The sequence below is a fragment of the Ochotona princeps genome, chromosome 5, assembly GCF_030435755.1.
Source record: "Ochotona princeps isolate mOchPri1 chromosome 5, mOchPri1.hap1, whole genome shotgun sequence".
NCBI classification, from domain to species: domain Eukaryota; kingdom Metazoa; phylum Chordata; class Mammalia; order Lagomorpha; family Ochotonidae; genus Ochotona; species Ochotona princeps.
The window spans coordinates 41423238-41439574 of NC_080836.1; the positions used below are offsets into that span (position 1 = coordinate 41423238).

Consider the following 16337-nt stretch of genomic DNA (forward strand, 5'->3'; position numbering starts at 1 on the left):
ACTGCTTGAAATAGAAGAAGTATTGAAAATAAAGCCTTCCTCCCCAAACTGAGTTTCCCTAAAACTATGCTTGTGCACACCAAATAATCCCCGTCTTGCATCCTTCAAGTGCCTTGGAATCTGATTGTCACATGGAGGCCAATCAAACGTTAGGGGACATCTGAGGTGGCCTGCAGACAGCCTTCCGTAGGTGGGGATGAGCTGCAACAGTAAGTGATGGCAGCAGAGTGTGGACTGTGTGTGGGCAAAAGCCTTCACCGCAGAGATCTTTGCCTTTCACTCCCTTATCTCCCACCACTAGTACTCCTCCTCCTTTCCACCTGTTCCCAAAGCTGGTCAGATATCTCTCCCCCAGTGTCTGTACGTCTTGAGATGCTGTTTAGCAAAAATTAGCAGGTCCATTCCAAGACTCCAGTAATCCTTTCACCAAAATCAAGGCAACAGCTAAAATATTCCTTGATGTTCTATGCATTTCTTCCATGCAGTGCTTTCTAAAACTTTCTTATGAGAAGATTTCACTTAAAATGTACACCTGCGAGAGCAGATGAGATTGGGTGCTTTCAGGGTGGTATAAAAAAAAGAAAGAAATTTTTTTTAAAAAAGTGCACACTCCCATTAGCATTCTGGCTTATAGTTACCTTTGTGCAGATGCTGACAGATATCTCCACCATCTGACATGTAGGAAGTCCAATTATGAAGTTGCTTCCACGTGACCACCACAATGTTGTCCTGCCTCGCCTGGATCATGGAATCCCTGGGACCCATAATCATCCTCCTGGTACAGTGCCACCTGAAGAAAATGTGGGCAGAATCACATTCATAAAGGCTCAGTGGCGGCCCTGGATTGAGTAAATTGAGGCCTAGACAACCACTGCCTCCTATATTGAAGAGCTGCTCATTTGAAACCCATTTCCACAGCATGTTCTTGTTGGGTCGTTCGCAGTTCTTCAAGGTCAGGATGGAGTGGTCTGCTTGGATGCATGTCTTATGGCTTTCACTCTGGATAATGAATATTCCTTTCTCTGCAACAGAAATAGTAAAGAGGTGGTGTGAAAATTTCATTTATAATTAATAAGTGTACAAATCTAAGCTTTTCTTTTTCCCAGCTGCCAGTGTTTCTGGATCTTCAGTTGATTGGCTGGGTCCTCCAAGGACTTCAGTTGCACAAAGCAGAGAAGTTTATTGCAAGGCATGAAAGGATTTACTGGAGTTAATGCAAACCTCTGACCTCAGACCCTGCTATGGGTACAGTGTTATAAAAACTCACAGTGAAATGTAATCTTCAATGTGAGACACTAAGACCTGGGGTCAGGTAGGGGCTTTCAGAAGGGATAGGGTAGGTACAATTTCATCATGAGAGGCTCCATTAAAACAGCCAGCTTTGTTGTGTCTCTGGAATACACCCAGAAGGAAAACCTTAGCAGATGTTGAACAGATGCTGCTGCCATGCTATTGGACATTCCAGCCTCCAGAAACACATGTTAAACCAATCTATACTCTTCATACATTACCAAATCTGGGACCAGCATTGTGGAGTTTAAAGCTGCTGCCATAACACCAGCCATCTTTTTTTGGAGCCAGTTAGTGTCCAACTCAGCTCCATGCTAAAGCACCTGGGAAGACGGCAGAAGACAGTCTGAGTACTTGGGGCCCTGCTATTCATGTGGGAGACCAGGTCCAACCCTGGCCGTTGCAGCTATCTGGGGAATGAGCTCGTTCTTCCTGTCTCTTTCTCCCTCTCTCTTTATTATTCTGCCTTTTAAAACAAATAACTAAATCTTAAGAAAAATGTCACCCAGTTTGTGTTATTCAATGATGCCATAGAAAATGGAAGAACTTAACCTCATTGATCCTTTGGGAGCCAGGGCTACCTTGTTAGTCTAGGTGTGGTGCTGAGAGGCAGGGTGCCATTTGCACCTGCAGAGTAGGGGTTGGTAACAATACTCAGGAAAGCATATTGTGTGCCTGGCAGTACAGATTTCTTTGAAGAAACACACGAATGTTAGATGCCTACCAGCTGAATCAATAGCTGCTGAGATAAAAATCTCTACCATCAAGGTCCTTTGGGAAAGCAAGTGAGTGCTACTTTGTGTCCTCATAGAGGATTCAGGGCTAGTGAACAAATAGGGTGTCTCCACATTGACTCTCTGTACTGCATCCATTGGGAGTAGAAATGTGGGCATGCTTTGCCACTGGGATAGGCTCATAGGATTGGTAGTCCCTTGATTGGGACTGGCAGAAGCAGGTGGATGCCCCAGACACCAGCTGAGATCCCAGCTCCAGACACACAAGAGGCAGTCAAGCACCTCCACAGCTCTAGAACTAGCAGTCATTATGGGTACGTGGAGAGAGCAGGCAGGGTTTGGAATGCACCGCCCCCTCCCGAGCTCTCTCCAAGCAGCCAGAAAAAAGGATCTGGGGAGGTTTTTGTGGAAAAAGCTGGTGGGACTGTGCAGGGAATCTGTGTTAGTTCTACATCTGCTGGCTGTGTTGACCTCAAGCTGCTCTCCTGAAAGACACTGATTACCCAACAATTGCCAATGTGTTTCCTCACAAGTGTTTTGAAGATGGAAATCATGTCTTCTGTGGGCTAAGGAAGAGGGTGCTTGGCCTTGGAGGCCACGTGGTAGGAGGATGATTGAATACGCTGCAGCTGTTGCCGGGCCCTACTTATGGATCTTAGCTCAGATGCCTGTGGAGGTCTCAGAGATCTTTTGGTTTCCCATTAGGGTGTAAGGCTCCCCTTTAAGATTTCTGAAACTGGGTTACTTGGAGTACTGGGTTGCAGGCGATCACTTTTGCCCCCCCCCCCACCTTTTTTTTTAAGATGTATTTGTTTTGAAGGAGTGAGATGGAGAGAGAGAGAGACAAATCCACCCATTGGTTCACTTTTCAGATGGCTGCAATGGCCAGCACTGGCCAGCACTAGCCAGCACTGGCCAGGAGCATCAGCCAGGTCTCCTGCATGGGTGGCAAGGATCCAGAGTCTTGGGCCAACCTTCACTGCTGTTCCCAGGCCATTACTGGGGAGCTGCATTGGAAGTCGATGAAGCTGGGACACAAACTAGGGCCCATGTGAGATGCTGGGGTCACGAGAAGCAGCTTTACTCACAAAGCTATAACACCAGCCCTGTCAACTCTTCAAAACTCTGGAGGTATGTCATCAGGTTTCTTAAAATGACTGGGGTTGTGCTGTGACTGAGAAGCTGTTTGAAAACGTGCATCCTGTATTAGTGCCTAAGTTTGAGTTCCAGCTCTTTTTCCTAATTCCAGCTTCACGATAACATGCGCCCAGGAAGGCAGCAAGTGATGGTGCAGATAAACAGGTTCTTGCCACTCACATGGGATCTCTGCATTGTGTTCTGAGCTCTTTGCTTCTGTGAGCATTTAGAGAGTGGACCATAAGAAGGATATTCCTCTTTTGCCTCCCCGTCCCTGTCTCTCCCCTTTCTCTCCCCCTAACTCTTCTCCCCCTTCTTGCCTGCTCTCCATATTTCACTTTTAAGTACAAACAGGAAGAAAATGAGTAGGGTCTTGAGAAAGACATGCCTTAGGACAGTGGTAGGGCAGGGACAGGCAGGGGCCTTTCAGAGACTTGGAACAGTGCAGAAAGAACAGGGCTTCATTTTGACGGAAGTCCTTTTGGTTTCCCCAAAGTTAAGCTTAAGACAGCTGATTTACAGTTGCCTGAATCATTTAAGACATTGTTTAAAAGGACTGTCGGTGTCATAATGAAAGCTACACCTCATTTAATAATCAATAACCCTACTTAGAGCCATGTATTTGAAGAATTGAATTAGTTGTCAGAAAATTTCTTTGATCATCATATATCAGAGTAAAAGAGAAAGGAGTTGGCTGAGGGGTTGAGGGAAAATGAATGGTTTTAGGGCTGTTTCATTAAGAACAGGAAATTTGTTTTCCTAATGAAAGCCATGTCTGTACAGTTATTAGAAATGGTCATTCAAAATCAAATCTACCTCTCATCAATGTGATATGAACTCTGATAATTAACCTTCTCTTCAACTCTTTTTCACCTTTTTATGCTTGAGTAAAATGTTAACCTTAATTTCTGTTGTAATCTACTAATTATTTTCTGGTTAGTTCAGACTTCCACTAATTTTTCATTAAAGGATAATTATTTTACTATAATAGTTCCATAGTTCAGCTTCTACCTGTTACATACATTCAAGTTTACTCAGCTTTGCAACCTGCTGCCTAAGTTTCACTTTACACACCTGAAATGGGTGCATGGACTTGGCCAGTTGTTAAGAGCATTTGAATCAGGCAGACCAATTTCAGACCAGGTGTGTACCTTTGGGCAGATTGCTTGACCTTGGTGAGCCTTGCTTTTTCACTTGAACTGGAGATACGTACGATCCCATTACAGACTTGACAGTATTCTGGTTGTCCCTCAGAAGTCCATGCACTGGGGGGGGGGGGGAGGGTTTCCAGTGGATTATTATTAATAGTTGAAGGATTGATGATTGGAGGCTTGATTCAGCTTTGGTGTCTGGTAGATAGGCATACTGCGAGGCCTTTAGGTTAGTGGGCTCTTATTCTCAGAAAGTAGCTCTTGTGGGAGGGTTTGCTATATGAATTGAGTTCAATCCAGTTTCTCCATACTGTGTGGACCACCACATGATCCTCCCTCTGCATGAATTCCACCAGCCACTGCACTTGCCAAATGCCAGACTAATAGAGTTGCCCAGTCCTAGCCTATTTGTCTCTCAAACTGTGAACCATTTTGCTTCCCTAGTAGCTCCTCTCATGTGTTTTCTTTAAACTAGATGAATATAGATACCAATCTCTTGGGTGTTAAATAACTCATGCAAAACACAGCACATGTTACCATGGGAAGTGGGATGATACCAATAAGCATGAGTTGTTAGAATTATCTCTTAGGTTTTCTGATTCTTGGTCTGATTATTTAGCTGTCAATATGGTGCCAACCTGAGCATTCCCCCGACCAAAGTTCTTTTTTACCAACCTGAGCACAAAAACATACTTCTAATTTAGCACATGTGAGTATGTTATGTTTTAGTTATAAACAGTCCTGACACTTTGCTATCACATTTTAGAAAATAATAAGCCTGCCAAACAACCTGATGACTAAACCCTTGTCTTATTGTTAAAACAATATGCAATTGTGAGTTAAGAGTGTACATCTGTTGCTCTTTCATATTACCCACATGTGAAGTCTAAACTGTTGCTGTTTTTTCTTTATTTCAAAAAATTTTTTAAATGCTGTTGTTGTTTTATAAGGGGAAAGTAAGTGATGTTGACAAGTATTGCTCTGGTAGGGGAATGAATATTCTATGAATAAGTGGGCATGGGAAGGACACACCACTAAAATGTGGGAGGAATGAATAACGAATTTAAGCTTCCCAATTACTGAACATTAAGAGAAAAAGTAGAAGAATCAATATTAATTGAGCACATCAATAATCACAACAATATCTTTCCCAAACAGAAGATATTAGTAAGCTTTAAAGCATATGCCCAATTTTGGGGTGCTATTACATCTTTATGTCAGCTGCTGTCAAAACGTAACTCTGAAGAAGTTCTTCAGAATGTTCAAACAAGTACCTGAGGTTTATTCATAACAGTAAACATGCTGTGGCTGATGGTATGGTTTAGCAAGTGGAGCCACTGCCTGCAATACATTCCATATGAGTTCCAGCTTGAGTTCTAGCTGCCTCACTTCTGACCCAGCTCCCTGCTAGTGGCCTAACAAAGCAGCAGAAGATGGCCCAAGTGTTTGGACTTCTGCCACTCATGTAGGAGGCCTAGATAAAGCTCCTGTTGTGGGTTTGACCTGACCCAGCCTTGGCTGTTGTGCCCATCTCGAAAGTCAACCAATGGGTAGAAGATCTTTCTCTGCGTCTCTGTTACTCTGCTTTTTCAAATAGAGCTTTTTAAAAAGCACTAATAACCATGCTACCTTCAAATATGTTAAGCTAAAAATACCTGAACCCACTTTCCAGTAAGTTATAATAGAATTTGACACTAGCACTGATGATCTCCATACATTCATTGAAAACAGTTGCTTTTAAATGGACTGTGAGGCAATCCAAGACGGTGTCAATAGTCTGACTTCTATTATAGACACATACAACTTGTTCCTAACAAAATCATTATGTGGAAATAAGCAGCCAACCTTAGTGGGTGTAGTCGTTAGATTTCATAAAAGATGAAAATCAAATGTGGGAGAAATCAAGATTGATTATGTCTGTCAAGGACATCAGTTCTGCTTTAACACTGATTAAGTGATTAATGAAGTACTGCCAGAATTACTAAATCTCTTTGCAGGGAAATGTTATTATACGTCCCCAAATAATTATAAGTTCAGGAGGAGAACAAGGATTGATTTACCAGAAGTAACTCATTGACTAATTTTTATTCATTTCTCAAAAAAAAAAAAAATGAAATCCTATGCCCGACAATGTTTCTAGTTTTCCTCCTCAGCTCATTTTAGGAGGGGATCATTTCAGACCCACTCTCTGGTCGCATAAGAGAACAGATACTCTCCAAAGGCATGTAGAGCATTCCTTGATTAATTGTTGAACTTAAGAGGGCATTTCTTTTATAACATCATGCTAATATTCATTCATTCAATCATCAAGTGTTTTTAGGGCCAGTTAAGTCAGAGCCAGTATGTAAGGCAATTGGGAAGGGAGGTTGTTATATGCCTAATTATTTGTCCTATGAAACTGTATCTAGGATTTCTGGCATCATAGGAATTAGGCTAATGAGGAGGGTCCTATCAGTTTCAGTGAAAATCTTATAATTGCACTTAAGATAAGTCCTTAAAAATAAATAAGAAAAAGAAAATAAGCCAAAGTTTGAGACAATTTCCTGGGCTCCAAATGATGTCAGATAAGAGTGGACAGGATGTCTTTGTGGCGTCTGACTTTCTGAATTGGTAGTATGGGTGCACACATGTATAATTGCCCATTTTCCAGTTTGGGAAAGCAGAACAGAGCTGGAAGGAAGCAGAGGATAATGGCGTTACCCATGAACCCAGAACATGACCTTTACAGTTTCTTTTCCCCCAAAATCATTTTGTCATAGAAGTTTCCTGCCACAAACTAAGCAGGAATGATATTTAATATACATATAGCTTTCTTCATATACATTCATTCATAACCTAAGAAGAAAATGAACTATTTTGAATTGTTGACAAATGTTTTGAAGTAGGATGTGAAATTTCAAATAAGCCTTCATTGATTGCTTCCATGGCATGTATAAAATCCTGCAGATGGGAAGATATTTATGTCATAAGACCCACCTTCATGAAATTCATGTTCTGCCTGGGAATTATTTAAAGAAACAGTTGTAACTTAATGCTACAATGTATTTTGATATGTAAGATAAAAACAAGGAAACAATCTAGGAATAGAGGGAGTCAGTTTACTCTCAGAACAATCAGAGGAATCAACCTTTTCTGCCACATTTTTATACAAAAAGCACTTACTAGAAACCCAATCTTTGAAATATTGGAAGCTGTAAATAGTAGACAAGACAGGCATGGATGCCTGCATGCATCACTGTGTTGTGGCTGGCAGAACAGAGACATTCTAAATAGAGAATTTCACCAAAGTTCAGACATGATGAAAGTGATCAGCTCTGGAGTGATGCTGCCAGGCTGAAGGAAAGATTTTGCTGGTAGCAGAATATGAAGTTGGAAAGTGTTGGCTTGGAACCATCTGGTGAAGAATTTGTATTTTATTCAAAAACGTTTCTGATTCTTTAGATGAAGGAGGAGTTTTGGAAGAGACACGTCTAGAACCATGGCAGAGAAGATGAATCAGAATCCGAAGCAGAATGGTGAGTCACTGAACAAAAGCCTTTACTGTGCTGTTTTAGGTAATGATACAAATGAGGACCCACCACCAAGCTCTGCTTGGCTGAGTTCCCTTTTTGGCAGGATGAGATGGCTCAGGAGTGGTCCAAGAGGGAACCTGAGGAACAGTTTGGAGAGCATGGCTGTGACCAGAGCAGAGACTGAAGGTGTCAAAGTCGTAGGAATGCAAAACAAAATGCAGAGGCAATGCTTAGATTCTAGTCAATGGCTACAGACTTCAGTGGACAAACAAACACACACACACACACAGATTGGGGACAGGTGGAGCGTGAGGAATCTGGGAAAATGAAAGTTGCAGTCTCTGGTTTTCTGGCTTCTGCTATTTGAGTGGCTGATGCCTGTGGTCAACCCCTATGAAGCCACAAGGTCGGAATGTACAACCCTGTACTCTTAGGACAGCTGAAGAGCGCCCACTGGAGGTTTCTTTATGAAGTGCTTCCTGAGGCCTTGCCACTTAGAACCCTGCTGATCACCTCTACTTGCCTTCTTTCTACATCCTGCTTTAGATAGCTCTCCTCTTAAAACCAGCTGAATATTTGGTGTATTAAAAAAAATAGAATACTTCCTAAGGAAACCTTTTTTTAAAGTTAGCATGTTTGGTTTGCCCAGAGGGCTTTCTGGTATTCAATAAATTCTACCATGATGATCACCCAGTATGCTGCTCCATAGGAAAGGATCCAGAAGGAAAAGTTCAAGTGCATAGTTCACATTAAGGGCAGTGTTTAAGTCATAGCTTGCAAACTGCAATTTCAATCCGCTGCCCCATTCCCCTGGGTTTGAAAGCTCTTCTACTTTATCTACCTGCACAACTAGCATTTGGACTGGCCCGCTTCCTCCATGTAGCATTTCTTGGATCTTTGTTTTTCTTTGCTGTCCTAACGGTCTTTGAGTTGTGGAAAGGAAACTATCCAGATGGTAGTGTGGAGGAGGCCTCTGTCCTCTGGAACTAGGCAGGAGGGTGACTTCTCTCTGGAGATGTGTTGACTTTCTCTGGTTTCACACATCAGGGTTGCAGCTGTGTGCCCTGCCCAGTGAACAATGGAGCAAAGCTGATCATGTTCCCAATGTTACTCTGAGCAGGACGGGATGCTGTGAGTTGATGAATCCAGTCCTGTTTGTGACTGAGTGATGAGTTTGAATAGGACTTTCCAGAGCAGTAGCAGAGGAATTTCCCACGTCCTATAAAGCTGACTGTGTAGAGTTCCCTAGAGACCAGAGTCCCGAAACCAAAGGAGAAGTGGAACAGCCCTGGCTGTCTCTGCATGACGAGATACTCTGCACCTGAGCTTTAATGTGTGGTTCTTAGCATCACAAGCCTTTGGATTCTCGTGGTTTGCCTTCCACGAGTCAACTAAAATGTTACTTCAGTACATTAAGAAGACATAGCCCCTCACCCTGGCTTAGGATTCCCTTGTCTTTCCCCTGTCACAGTGCCATTGGTCCCTGGCTCTGAGCCTTCTTGATACCCTGCAGCTTCTGATCTTGGGCAATTTCTGCCTTCACAGGCCCACAGGACCCATCTGCAAAATCTGTCTACATGGTCCTCTCCCCGCCGCCTCCTCCAGTCTCACCAAATCACTACCCCAAGACACACAACACTATTACTCACAGGTGAGAGAAAGGAAATCTGGTTTAATCAATTTCACGGGGCTGCCGTTTTTGAGACTTCAGACTGCCAGTGAAGGAGGCTAATTTCACACTGTCCTTGCAACCTGTCCCACCCGCCTCTGCCTTTCTGATTTAGCAGGCACTAGCCCTTGCAGAAAATCTTGACCTTTCCTGAGGTTCTTTGTTCTATTGCTCCTCTTCACCAGTGAATTGTGAAGACTGGTTTCTTTCTTCTAACTTTGAATCAATTCCCCCAACCTTCTGCCTTGACTTTGCTGGGGCCAACACTATAGCTAAGTTATTATATTATAAACTACACTGAAAACATACAGTCTCAGTACCAGGAGTCCCCTTAAGGAGCTAGTCATGGCTCAAGACACAAAGATAGAACCCTGCCTAACTCCCCCACAAGCACCTGCATATGGAAGGCCCAGGAGAAGTGATTCAAAGACTAGTTACCCAAACTACAGAAGACAACTCCACCATAACCAAAACAGCTCTGGAAATGGTGTGACATCATAGAAAACACAAGTGCCAACACTGAGCTCTCCACCCCAACCGCCCCACTCAAACAATTACATGTTCTTTAGTGTGAGGAAGAAATTTTAAAAGGTAAACAGCATTTGATGATAGATATATTATTATTACTTGTTTATTGTATTAGTTTGCAAGTGTTGCCATGTTCGAGTAACTTGAGCCATGAACTTTTGCTTTTCCACATTCTGGAGGTGCAAATATGAGATCCAGGGAGTTGACAGGTTGGTACCTTCTGAGGGCTGTGAGGCAGAGATCTGCCCTAGGCCTCTTTCCTTGGCTTGTGGGTGGCCACCTCTTCCCTGTTTCTCTTCACATCATCAACTCTGTGTTTATTTCTGTGTCTTATTTTTCCCTTTGAGTCAGATTACAGCTATTCTCCATTTTAACTTGTTTATCTCTCTGTAAACAGTCAAAGAAGTTCTCATTCTGGTCTCCTAGTGAGTTAGGACTCCCAACATATGTGCTTGGGGTGGCTGGAAGCACACAGTTGAATTCACAACAGTCTGTCTTATTCATAGCAGCTATGCAATTTCTAAGGTCTCGCCATACAATAAAAAATGGGTGGCCCCATCTGGACATGGGGAAATGCAGTTACGTCCTTTTCCATGGGCCCTTAAGAAATTGTGACTCCTGTGTCACACCAGGCTCAGAGCCTCCTGGACACCTGGACTGGGGCAGGTGAAAGCTGCTCACTCATTCCCCACAGAAGTGGGGCTGCCAGGTCTCTAGAGACAACTGCTGCATTGCCTAACTTGAGGTACCACGAGGACTCCACCCATAGCCCCAGGCTTCCATCCTCTCATGCCTGATGCAACCTGGTTGGCACTGTGGGTGGAAGGCAGAGGGCTGTCAGGTAAGAACTGGGAACGGATAGCTAAGGACCTGTTCCTGAGAGGTGGGAATGTGATAGCTGTCATAGATGAACTTGAAATGAAGGTTCAAGCCGTTGGCCAATGGGATTCATACATGGCACACACATTCAATTCCTAGAAATTTTAGAAATCCAAACACACCAAGCCACAGGTGATCAAACCTTATGTGGGAGTTGCTTCTGGATGCACAAAGCCCAGAAGCTGTCCCTGTTCTTATTTGAAGACAGCTAACATTCTGGAAGAAGACCAACTGCAAAGCCCAGCTCTGAGGGCAGAAATGCCAGAAGCTAGGAAAGTAACTACCTTGGTGTCCCCATATGAGGGATAGCTTTCACAGTTGGCCTGGGGTCATAGGATTATGGTAAGGCATGCACAGTGATCACTTAATGAATGTTAATAAGAGCACAACTTTGAACTCAGATGCTGCCAAACAATGCCCAAATAATCTCTTTGAACTTCCTGTTTACGTTTTCCTCACTGAAAAGACATGGCCCAAGCCAGAAATAGTTAAACATTATTTCTTCATTCCAGTAGTCTGGAAAGCATCATAAATCAAAGAGTTGTGTGGTCACATGCAGTGGCAGAAACCCCTCATCTTCTTTGGCTGTGTATCATACAACCTGAATGATAGAATTTCTAATAGTTCTCCATCTTTCTAGAGTGGTCTTCTAAAATGTCTTCCCTAAATTATTTTAATATAGTTCCTATAAGGTACTCCATTTGTTTCAGTTTTAAACATTACTCCGTTCGCTTTGATCACTGCAAGCTATAATGTATGTTCCCAGCTGTGCATTGAGATGGCTCCTGAAAGACTGTCAAGGGTAATTTCTGACAGAAAATGGAGGGAAGAGTCTATTAATGTCTCAAATATTTTACTTTGATAGATTTTATGAGGAGTTGCCTAAAAGGAAAAAGTTCAGAAGAGGCAACTCGAAAAAAACCATCTCCTCAGAAAATCAAATGTAAATAAGCAGACCTTTAAGTCAAGGTCTAGGGCTTGAGGACATAACAGCTATCTTTGTGGACCACTCCTGTATGTCACTGACTTGCATGCAGCATGGGGATATCTGTTTTTGTGACAACTTCTGAACAAGAATAGGAAAGGAGGGAAGAAGCTTCCTAAGGGCAGAAAGGCCTGGGAACACTGGAAATCCATGCTGATGTGCAAAGGCTTGTGAGAAAAGGAGCCAATCAAGGACAGTGGAATAAGAGAAGTGTGAAGTGGAAGAGAGACTGGGGGGTGCCAGGCAAGACAAGAAAAGCCAAGCCCAGGTGGCTGGCATGATTTAGGATCGGGGAGGGCAGCCCCATCACTATCTGACCACTGTCTGCCTTCAAATTCCACATTTCCAGATTAGAAAAATGGCTGATTGCCTAGGGATGTAAGAATTGCTTAGGACAAGAAATAAGTCAGTAGCTCTTCACACGTTTGCCTCAGGAAAATACTTGGTCCTACATGTGGAAGTGCAGGGGTTTGGACATGATAAGAGCAAGAGGCTGCCTTCCTGTTCTTCCTGTTGCAAAATTAAATCACATGCTAGCATCATGCGGGGCAGGGGGGCAGAATGAGATAGGTCATGGAATCTCAGCAGCATCCAGGGATCCTTTTCCAAGAGCTGAGTGGCTGACATGAATCCCCTCACTTCAAGCTCCTGTATAAGCCTTCCTCATCTGTCACAATAGGATTACCTATTAGTAACACCTACATAGGTAGGATGAAGATTCAATGTGTTATAATAAAGCAGCACAGAATAACCACTCCCCAGGCATTAGAGAATGTTAGGAGCATTGAAGGGACATTTTGGGCCTGGTACAATGGCTCAGTGGCTAACTCTATGCCTTGCAAGTGCTAGGACTCCATATAGGCACCAGTTCAAGTCCTGGCTGCTCCACTTCCATTCCAGATCCCTCCTGTGGCCTGGGAAAGCAGTAGGGGATGGCCCAAAGCCTTGAAACCTGTACCCTCATGGGAAACAAAGAAGCTGCTCCTGGCATCTGGCTTTGGATTGGCTCAGCTCTGTCCATTGTGGCCACTTGGGGAGTAAACCAGCAGCAGACTGAAGATGTCTCTCTGTCTCTCCTCCTCCTATGTATATCTGCCTTTCCAATAAATAAATAAATAAATAAATAAATAAATAAATAAATAAATCTTTTTAGAAAGTGAGACATTTTATCAGTGTATTAAAAATGGAAGCCCCAACTCCTGCCTAGTACCACCTGTAGCCGTGGCTCTTAGCCTTCCCTTCCCAAATCCTGCCCACACTGGCACCTTCCTCAGCCCTGGGGTATATTCTGAACTGCTGCACCATGCATGCCCAATGGATTGGACCACCACAAGATTCCACTGTCCATTCCAGTATCAAAGCTTTGAACTTCCACACAGATGACCCAACACTCTGATCCTGAGCTTTCTCTAGTGTAGGTTGTGGTCCATTCACAGTCATGAAATGCATTAAGTGAATCATGCCCATCATGACAACATGAAAACAGACTGGAACAAAGAAGAAAGTCAGCCCTGTGTCATATTTTTAAATGAAACTTTCAATTCGGGTGTTGATCTGGTTCTTCACTCTTCTATGAGGACACTATTCCACCTTTGTGACCATGCCTGTAGTCAGCCACATCTTGAATCTTCTCATTCCCAAGAAGAGACTTGGGAATTTTGCAAACTTGCAACTACAATGTTATGACTGCTATGCCTCCTATCCTACAACTTCTTTCATCTCCTAACTTGATTGGAGTCTGTTACTTTAAGTTTCATTGAAATGTCTTGAAAGTTTCTTCCCTAAAATATTCAGATGGAAATTGACCTAGCTCAGGTGTAACCTTCCAGATGATCCTTTACTACTTTCCAGAATTATCCCCTTCAAGTACAAAATTGATCTCACATTCCCAAACTTCAATGTCTGATCTGATTTTCTATATCCAAAAACAAGGGCAATGCCCAATTCATTGGTTGGATTTGTAAAAGCAGGTGGCCGCCAACCAAACCCTTCCCTTCCTTCCCTCTCTCGTGCTTCCAAATATAGATGTGTGTCGTTTCCGTCTGTCCTGCCTAGGGATCCACCCCATCAGCACTGTGGGCCTCTCACCCTCTGCCATGTCCATTTAGCCATGGGAAGGTCTTTGATTCAAGTGCAAAGTCCAGGAATTGGCCAGCACATGGAGCAGGTAGCTAGATTCTTCTAGAAAACTAAGGGGCTCTTCTCAGCAAACTGTGATAGCCACACAAGAAATATTCTCCAAGTTGAAACAGAAGAACCCGGTCAGCAGAAAGGAGACAACAACAGAGTCCCAGACAACAACAGAGAAAGTAACTGCTTTCTCTCGTTGGTCAGTTTTCAGGAGTCTTGGTCGCACAAAAAAACTTGTTCAGTTAGTCCCCTTTAACCCTGGAACTGACCACTGACTGGCTCTACATTTGCCTGGGTGACATCCAAAGGGCTTTTTCCTTTGCTTCCAAAAGAGCCCAACCAGAATGAGTAGATCACTCCTATGTTGTTGCCTGACATGTGACTCTTGCCTTTGCACATAAAATAGGTTCTCTGAGACAGGCTTTTTCCCATTAGGCAGCTACCTGTTTATCCTTTCAGAAAACAGTGAGCTGCTAGGAGCCTCTTCTGCTTCCCTTGTTATTCTAACACCTACCCACTGTTTGGCAACTGTATCTGTTTGTTTCTGTACCTGCTCTGCTTCTTGGACAGGGTCATATCCTACTCAAATTTTTATCTCCCCAAGCTGAGGATGATTGGCATTTTCTGTTGGGTCCCTACTCATGTCCCCTAACCCAGAGCTCATTCACCTACACATGCTTCGTGTGCACTGTGACCAACTTTCTGTGTCTGCTAATAGTACAGTCAAGCAGGTCACAAATATCAGGGGATTAGAGGCCCAGGAGGGGGAACACTCCCTCAATCAGTGTGGTGGGAAATGGTGGAGCAATAACAGGGTGGAGCTCATGTGGGATGCTGGAGTCACAGGCGCAGATTTTCAAAGGCAAAGGAAGAGTTATTGCAGGGTAAACGCTTGGTGGAAATGGAGCACGCAGTTGGTTCAGATGTGAATCCACAGGAACGATCTTTTACTGACACGATCACAGGAAGAGTATGTCAGACCTCCCATTCCTTTAGAATAAGGAGTGTGATGGTGTGTAACCCGACCGCTGAATGACTGCCAGGTAGTGCTAGGAAATAGGGTCTAGAAATGACCACCTCAAAGGTGTACATATGGTGTGTTGGGAAAGAAAAACAAGTGAGCACAGGCGGAAGGCATTGTCCCTCCTTCCTCTTTCTCCACAGGCCGAGCAGAAAGGAAGATGCCTGGTGCTCCTCTTGGGTCGTTAGTACATGCACACACACACACACACACACACACACACTCTCTGCCAGAAGCCTCTCCCTCTCTGCCCCTTCAGGGCACACAGAGTCCATCTGTGTGCTGCACGCACACGCACACAGCATCTAGACCTAGGGAAGTTGCAGCCCTGTTTTCTGTTTTCAGCCCAGAGAAACTGCATCGCTAAGGGACTAATTTGTGCCAGTTGCTCCAGCTCCTGGACGGTTACAGGGATCCTCTCTGTCTGTACCCCGCCCTCACCACAGAGGGGTTAATAAAGATGAAGTTTGAAGGCAGGGGCCTGGCCTGGGGTCATTCCGCAGGTTGCAGTGTACCTCCCAAGCACTTGCTTTACGAGGGGACACCTTTTTGAGAGGATCACAAATAAACAATCCTGTTTTCATTCTGAAACAGCTTCTCTGTTCTGGTGCTCGGATGGACCCAACCCTCGGTTTCCACAGATGCCAGGAGACTATGGGGCTAGGGTGGAGTGTACAGGACACTTTCTCAAGATTCTAGTTATGCTGCCCCCAAACGCCACCAGTCCCCAGCTTCTCCCCTTCCCATTCTTGCTCACCCCCCGCCCCCGCCCGGCATGTGGGGCTCTGGTCTCCCGGCTGCAACACTCACCCAGCCACTGGAGGATTTGCTCACGGGAGAACCCCGTCCCCGGCGCGCCCTCAGTGCAGCCCCATGGCACCCTCAGCAGTAGTAGCAGCAGCAGTAGCAGCAGCCCCGGCTGCAGCATCGCTAACCACTAGGCGCGCTGCCCGCACGTCCTTGCTCGTAGTGCCAGCGGAGCCACAGCCTAAGCCACTCAACTCCGGGCCTCGTCCTCTCACTGCGCAGGGAGACACGCTCTGCCACCCCTGTGGCCACTCAGGAGATCTCCTCCCCTCTCCCTCCTCGGGTTTGGAGAAGAAGAGGCGGCGACCCATCAGCCCATCCCAGAAATTCCAACCTCCGGGGTGGGGAGAGGGGAGGGAGAGGACGAAGGGAGTGCACACTCCGGACTCCACCCGCTCCCAGCCCTGCTCTTTTCTTCCTGGGGAAAAGCCAGCACGGAGTTGGGATCCAGCGAGTTGAGAAGCTCAGGGACAGGAAGTCTGGCATCTGGGTTT

The 16337-nt window shown here is 44.5% G+C and overlaps 1 protein-coding gene across 2 annotated transcripts in view; it reads right to left on the reverse strand.

The window, feature by feature from the left end:
- Window positions 1-16089, reverse strand: part of PLA2R1 (phospholipase A2 receptor 1) — a 107174-nt gene extending 91085 nt beyond the window's left edge. For both annotated transcript variants that reach the window (XM_058664541.1, XM_058664540.1), the window contains exons 1-2: window positions 15847-16089; window positions 639-1022 (exon numbers count right to left, since the gene is read on the reverse strand). In XM_058664541.1, the coding sequence (XP_058520524.1) occupies window positions 639-1022; window positions 15847-15964 (502 nt within the window). In that variant the 5' untranslated portion in view covers window positions 15965-16089. The remainder of the gene's footprint in view (window positions 1-638; window positions 1023-15846) is intronic.
- Between the last annotated feature and the right edge of the window lie 248 nt (window positions 16090-16337).